Source organism: Monopterus albus, unplaced genomic scaffold (genome assembly GCF_001952655.1).
Source record: "Monopterus albus unplaced genomic scaffold, M_albus_1.0 scaffold177.1, whole genome shotgun sequence".
Lineage (NCBI taxonomy): Eukaryota > Metazoa > Chordata > Actinopteri > Synbranchiformes > Synbranchidae > Monopterus > Monopterus albus.
Window position 1 is genome coordinate 594,863 of NW_018128057.1, and position 7,471 is coordinate 602,333.

Genomic DNA, 7,471 nt, shown 5'->3' on the forward strand with positions numbered 1-7,471 from the left:
CCGGCCACGCCCGGCAGCATCGGCAGCCGTCGCATCCCAGCTGAAGCAGGCTGTGTCTCTGGGTCAGGACCTGACCGCCTACACCACCTATGAGGGCTACCCTGCGTTTGCTGTGGCGACGCGCAACGCTGACGGATACGGCGTTTTCTAGGACAGCGTCTCGAAAGAGGGAAAACACTTGTAGCAAAGGCTGCATTCACACTATCCTGCTTTTAAAATGCCAAGTCCTGGTTTAGTTCTTAAATCACAGTAGTGCAGATAAAAGGTGAAATCTGATTGATCACAGTGTGACCACAGGGTTGTGAGGACACTGAATGACGTGGGGTTACTTCCACAAAGCAAGAGCAGAATAGGGTGAATGCACCGCTGTGATGCTGACTGGGGACTGCTGCAGTTATTAAGGAGACTAATCCGCTGTGGAGTCGGGGCCAAAGTAAAAACTATATGGTACTGCAGAAGCGTTTTGAAATCTGCTGCTGGGAAATGTTTCAGACTTGTCAGTCGCCCTGAAACAAATTCTTCACCTTTTTCCTTCTTCACATTGTCTGTCTCTGTCTCTTGCCTATATTTGCTCTGAACTATCTGCATGTACATGTCTGTGATTGATTAAGTATCTGGGAGGCGGCCAGTGATTGGTTGTAGATCTGAATTCATGTTATTCAGTTAAGGTGTTTTTTTTCAGCAGTTCTTGGTTTGTTTCTAGAAGAATGTTTACAGTCCTCAAAAACCGAAACTGTAAAAATTATTTTATGCTTTTTTTGTAGCCCTGCCTTTTTATCGCTGAGATACCTGGGATTTATAGTTCTTCTGTGTGTCTTACCCTAGCTGTAGAATTTAGTCTGAAATGAAAAATATCTGTAAATTGTGTATAAGGTATCAAACTTAATGTCCCAACAAAAAAATCTGACAGTACTCCAGACATTTTAGGAGTCTGGGATTTTAACATGGAAACCATGTTTTGGTCGCTGAGGCCTTCTGGAGGTTTTAGCTCTATAAACTGTGAATAGTGTAAAATGGTTTTAAATCGTGTGCATGTGAAAGGAAACCAACACGTGAGACCGGTGCTTTGGGTTTTTATTTCATTCTTTCTATCTCCATACCAGATCTGCTTTACCTTACTAAAGAGAAGAAAGCTCATGTTCCCAGTCAGTCCTGTGAAAAGCTTTGTTGTGACTACCTGTAAATGTGACGGGGGGCCTGTGTACTACTGCTGTACTGCCATGCTAACAAACTCTACTCAGCATATATAAAACCAGCTGAGCATCGAGCTCCACAGTGGAACAGAAACATCTTCACTGTTACCTGTAGAGTGTAGGCTCATTTTTCTTTGCCATGTTTCAGTATTTTCATGTTCACACTGTGTCCTGTTTGCTCCACCTTCACTCAGATCAGCTGCCGTCCTAAAACCAACCTCGTCTCCATCAGACAACTCTCAAAAACCACAATTACATTCATTAACTTTATGTTTGCTCTCTACAGTATCTGCAAATGGCAACTCCAGAGTGGGAGAGTTTAGACCAAGATCACAGTTACAGTTGATAACTTATAGTTAGCACCAGGCAACCGAAACCTTTTATGGCCGTGTCTCTCAGTGGAGGTCACAAACAAGATGTAGAAATCTGGTTATGGATTTAACGAGGAATAAAATAAATGAGCCAGTGAAAATGAAGATTTGTTTCCTCGCTGAAACCATCTTCGGTTTACAGAGCATAAGAAATAAACTGCAGGTTCTTTTTAACTTCTGACTGAAACCACTGTTAAAATGATAATATTGGACCCTCTGGCTGACCTCCTGCGCTCCCTGGGTCTGTTGCCCTGATAATAAGGAACACACACCAGTAGCACAGGCCGCTCAGGCCAACTTCATATTCCATATGTTCGTTTCTGGGTATGTTTTTGAGTTGGCGGCATGCGCTGACATCCAAGCTGTGAACATGCCAAAGCAGAGACAGTATTAAAGTGTGTGAAGCACTTAGAACTTATTTTTATACCAGGAAAACAAAGTCATGACCAGACACTAGTTGTATAGAGTTATTTTGCATTCTTTTTGAATCCATAATTGATCTGGAAATAGACACAGTAAACTGAATTGATCTGTGATGAGCAGAGAGAATTGTGGGTATTGTGGAGGGTTTCACAAACTGCTGTAATGTTTCATGATTCATAATGTTCCTGAAATAAACTAACAGACATCTGAAGAAACAGCAGCCCTGTGTCTGCGTTACTTTACAGTGCCTACACTTTACGTTTATACATTTTCACTCGTGTTGTCTTTGGACAATACAGGTGCTTGACTTCACTCCCACTCATTTCCTTTCTTCAGACTCCTTTGACTGACTCACTCCTCTTTGTTACCAATGTTAGATTAAACTATATAGAGGCAAATGTTTTTACCTGAGAAGCTGTTCTGAGGGACATTACGTGGTTCTTGACAGTGAAACGACAGGACAGTGTAAAACTGGCACAGAGAAGTGCCTGCTCATTATGACAAGGTTCTGACACTGTAACCATCTGGAAAGGTTGAATATTGATAACAAGATTCACCAGTACACTCCTGGTCCTCTGTTGATTACCCCCCCACCCCCTTTCTTTTTTACATTTGTAAAAAATGTATTAGTTTATTTGGTTCAGTTGTATTTTTCTTTAATATGTACCGATTAGAGTTGGATACACCGACACTACACACTTTCACACACACAAACTACATTTAATAATCCCTTTGTCTCTTTTCTTAATGTCTGTTGTCTCATCTTCTCTGTTAAGTCCTTTGTCCTGTAAATGTGTTATTTCAAGTTGCAATAAAAAAAAAACTACTTCATAGATACTGCAGATGATCAGACTTGCCATCACCATTTTACTGTACCCTGTATGTACTCCGTACTTATAGAAATAGGTTTATAGTTTTATTCCACTGTACCTATATTTACATACCAGTAGGAGCCAGTAAGTATTTTAGTAGTACCCACTTTATACGATGAATTTAGTTAGTATGTTTGTTGTGTTAAAAAGTGTTACAGACAAAACACACTGGCCTTATGTAAACCTGTGGAGTGGAGTACAGAACATACTGTGACAGGTCAGTTCTCTAGCAGCTGTGAGTGGTGATGAAGTTATGTTAAAATTCCTCTATCAGAGCCCAAACCACTGCACAGGCATAGTGTCAGGAGGTGCACAGTCAGGAGGCAATGCTGCAACCGCGTGTTCTGGATACAAAACAACGGATGCACTGTTCTGTTTAGTCAGGAAATGAACTCGTGTTATTTAAAAAGAACAAGACCAACTGAAGCAAACATTCAGATAATCACACTCAGCTGCCTGGGTGCATAAAAAAGCCTGGGTGGATAAGAGCGGTGAAGCTGTGAAGTCTGTCAGACTGAAGGAGAAGCAACACTTTCCTCACTTCCCACAGGTGAGCCTCCAACCTGGCAACCCTCACACAGGGCTTTTGGGATGTCTGGCTGTCCTTGTGACTGAGTAAGAACTGTGCTCATGTTTGTGAATCCACTGTGTTACAACCAAGAGCACAGAGTTTTAGTTACATTTAAAATCTGCATGTCAACTGTAACAGGTGGGACTGTTCTATGGACTTACTGATAAACTGTTGTAATCAAGTGTTTTTCCCTGAACTGAGTCTGTAAGGCAGCATCAGGGTGCGCAGTCCTGCCAACAGGCTCCACGAACCAAATGGCTGATGGCCAGTATTAAATTATAGAGCAGAAGAGTATCAGTGAATAGATCTGTGTGTGTCACATGCAAAGGTACTTTGAACTGGAGGACAGCAATAAAGTACGGGCTGTGACAGTGTCTGGGACTGAAAACAGTCACATACACTGACACTTTCACTAAGTGTTTATGTAGAAACCACTGAATCTTTACTTGAAATGCAGTCAGTCCCCTCATGAATTAAATATTGGGTCAAGTTTAAATGTAAATGCAATGTTTAGCTTATGAGATATTACATTTATTATAGGGTGAAATGGCTGTTTATTGTTTAGTTTCATATATATATTAGAATTTTTTTATTGAAATTTTTTATATTTTCTCATTTTGTCTGTCAGCATTTTTAATTTAAATTGACAAATTATTGTTTAGAAATCATTGTTGATAACAAACATTCTAGATAGACTGTACTGTTAAAAAGTAAATATTGAGGTTGTTCTTTCTAAGTTTATATCCTGGGAAAATAATGATGTATTCCCACAAAACGATACTTTAAACCCCACTGAAAAACCTTGAGCCACAGTAAACTGAGTAGCTGGTGTTGGGATTGTTTCTAATGCAGTTTTGAGGGGAAGTAATTACTGTCACTGCTGAGCTCAGTGTAGTTTTATGGGGAGTGACCAGGTCAGGACCCGGACCACTGGTCCACTCTAAATATTCCGCAGCCACATAATGATCTGGCCCATGTGAGGCTCCAGACTGAAGGATTTTTCTTGTGTTTTCAGAGCATCGAGCAAATCCACATCAGCAGAACTCTGATAATGACGGTAAGTTTGTCAGCTGATATTTTACAAAGACTGTGAAAAGGCTTGTGACATTAGCAGCTGAATGGCTGCCCCAGGGACGCTGCACAGATTGTTCCCACACCACCATGAAATTAGAGGCCAGAGGTTTAAACTGTGTAAGATTTAGACCTCACTCTAAGTCAAGACCACAACTTCACCTGTGTTCCAGCTGATAACAGCCATCCTCCTCCTGGCTCCACTGCTGACCAGCTGCAAAGGGTTTTCCCAGCCGGTAGACTGCAGCGACCTCCGTCTACAAGACAAGAACCTGCAGAGTGGGGTGTACACCATCTATCCCCTTGGAGAGAGGTCTGCTGTGCAGGTACACTCCATCCTGTCTGGGACACAGGGTGACATTTATTCCAGCAGCAAACTACAGGGCACTGTTGCATGTTGAGCCAGTGACTGGGTCAGATTGTAGAATCATAAATTCTTACCACCACTTCTGACGGAGCCAGACCAGTCAGTCAGGGACTGACTGCACTGTTCCACCTGACAGCAGCAGGGAGTCTCAGACCATCATGACAAAGAATAAAGCCTTGTTCATATGACTGGTGAAAGAAGCTGGTGCTCAGCTGCTGACTGGTATCTTAGTGCAGCTAGCTGCATACTTTGGCACTGCAAGAAAAAGCAGAGAATAAAACTGTCAGTGAACCACACAGGGATGCTTCACAGCAGAAGGGTGAGTATATTTAGTTAAAAATACTAATGACTGTTTGTGTGCAGGTGTACTGTGACATGGATTCAGTAGGAGGAGGGTGGACGGTGAGTGCTTTAACCAAAGTCAGCTCCATCAAGTTTTAGCCAGTGCTTTTCCCACTTCCTGTTGGGCTGTCACAATAAATCACACACCAGTAAAAAGCTTGCCGTCAGATATGTTACTTACCTGGTTAAACCCCCACCCTGCCTTCCAGGTGTTCCAGAGGAGGATGGACGGCTCGGTGAACTTCTACAGGCCTTGGGATCACTACAAGTTTGGCTTTGGTAACGCTGCAGGAGAGCACTGGCTCGGTGAGGAGTGATGCCAAACTAACAGTCATGTGACTCGTGACACACTGTCCATTAAGTACTAACATTAAAACTAATTAAATTTTGTGACATAAGTCTTAGATCAGTTACTTCTCTTTAAATGTCAAAGTGTTTTAGTGAAATATCCACAGGTCTGTAGAAAATGTGAAAAGGGTTTAGCACATTTATGAATGTGTGTGTGTGTGTGTGTGTGTGTGTGTGTGTGTGTGTGCTTCCAGGGCTTGACAACATCTACTACCTGACACACCAGCGGAAACATGAGCTGCTGATCGACATGAAGGACTTTGAAGGAAATAAAGTGTTTGCTCGGTACTCATCATTCTCCATCGATGGAGAATGTGAGGGATACAAACTCCATGTAGCTGGATTCACAGATGGAGGAGCGGGTGAGTTATATGTTTATACTATGCAGGCACTCAGGGTATAGGTACAGGGTCCTACCACACCTCATTTGGCGCACGTTTCCTGACTGAAGTGCTAGCTGCCCTGTTCATGCAGTAGGAACACCATAAACCATGACAAATCTCAGACGGGAGGCTCACGAGGTGGCCCCACTGTGTGTTCAATCCACACCACGGCTGCAGCCAGCCTGCCTTCTTCCTTGTACGACTGCCAGACTAGATCCACAGCCCAGTGAGAGAGCCTGACCTTGGTGACTGGTTAGGTATTAGGGGTTAGGATGCCCAGCTTGGGTGGAGCACCACCGCAGCAGGAAGCAGCATGTAACAACAGGGCATAGAGCTTTTCTTATTCTTTTAGCCAAGACAATGGCCAACATGAGTGCACTTGAAAGGCTGCCCTGGTGCCCAGAGACCTATGAATCCAGAACACTGATACCCCTACCTTCATGGAGGGCATCTGTCATGTAGAAGTGCAGACACACAAGAGGTGGACTGGTTGGCAGAAGGAGTTGGTCAGTTAATTGTGAACGGTGAGCGAAAACGAGGCTTAGTTAGAGTCCGGGCATACAAGATCATGTACATGAGATGAGGTCACATCAGAGCCCCAGGCTGGGTCAACAGGAAGAAAAAGCAAGTCCAAGGGGAGCAGGTAAAAGACAGAGTCTAAGCACAGGTAAGTAAATCCAAACATGAGGAACAATGACTCGGAGGCTAAGGCACTAGGGCACATCAGAAGAGAGCTGATTAGGGAGGTGGACACAGGTGTAGTGTGTGTGAGAGTCAAGATGGGACAAGGAGGAAATGAGAAGCAGGTGTGCAGGAGAGAGTCAGAGCCACAGTCTGGGAACAGCTGGAAAGGGAACAATAAATCACAGAGCCAGGAAAATACAGGGCAGAGACTAGAACTGTGACACAGTGGAGTATAGGTGATTAATGATGAGTTCACACGTCTGCACCATTGCTGGCACGTTTAGTCCATCTGACAGACTGCGGGTTGTGAAATGTTTGGAAGATATTTCTGAGTAATGCAGATTCAAAAACACTATGGTTGTTTTGTGTCTACAGGAGATGCCCTGAGTGGTCACACGGGGTTCAAGTTCTCCACCTTCGACAAAGACCAGGACACTGCAGCGTCCAACTGTGCCAAGTCACACCTAGGAGCTTTCTGGTACAGTCAGTGCCATTCTGCAAACCCCAATGGGGTTTATCGCTGGGGGCCTGACGGCACTCTCTTTGCTATTGGAGTTTCTTGGTACTCGTGGAAGGGCCATGACTACTCCCTGAAGAGCATCAGCATGAAGATGCGTCCTGTGCAGTGAATCTACAGGACCAACACAGCACAACATCAGAGGGTGGGGTCATGCTCTTGTGATTTCTCTCAATCATTTAATCTCACTGTAGCTGCACTGGTTTAGTTCTAGTTTTAAGGATCGCCACGCTTCGTACGGATGTCTTCAGAAAGTTTTATTTTTCTCTCTCCGTTTCCTCAGCCACTGTGAAAACTACAGACAAAGTAACGATAAAGAATCTTAAATA

At 43.6% G+C, this 7,471-nt stretch overlaps 2 protein-coding genes across 2 annotated transcripts in view; both read left to right on the top strand.

Moving 5' to 3' along the window:
- a1cf (apobec1 complementation factor) overlaps positions 1-151 on the top strand; it is a 16,404-nt gene extending 16,253 nt beyond the window's left edge. Inside the window, 1 exon segment of the mRNA XM_020616705.1 lies at positions 18-151. Coding sequence (XP_020472361.1) covers positions 18-151 — 134 coding nt within the window.
- A 3,180-nt stretch (positions 152-3,331) lies between these two features.
- LOC109969657 (microfibril-associated glycoprotein 4-like) lies at positions 3,332-7,269 on the top strand. The gene is made up of 7 exons (XM_020616699.1): positions 3,332-3,409; positions 4,446-4,487; positions 4,675-4,827; positions 5,232-5,270; positions 5,420-5,516; positions 5,753-5,920; positions 7,001-7,269. Exons 2-7 carry the CDS (start codon positions 4,482-4,484, stop codon positions 7,252-7,254), a joined length of 717 nt encoding a protein of 238 aa, XP_020472355.1. The 5' UTR covers positions 3,332-3,409; positions 4,446-4,481; the 3' UTR covers positions 7,255-7,269.
- Positions 7,270-7,471: the final 202 nt, after the last annotated feature.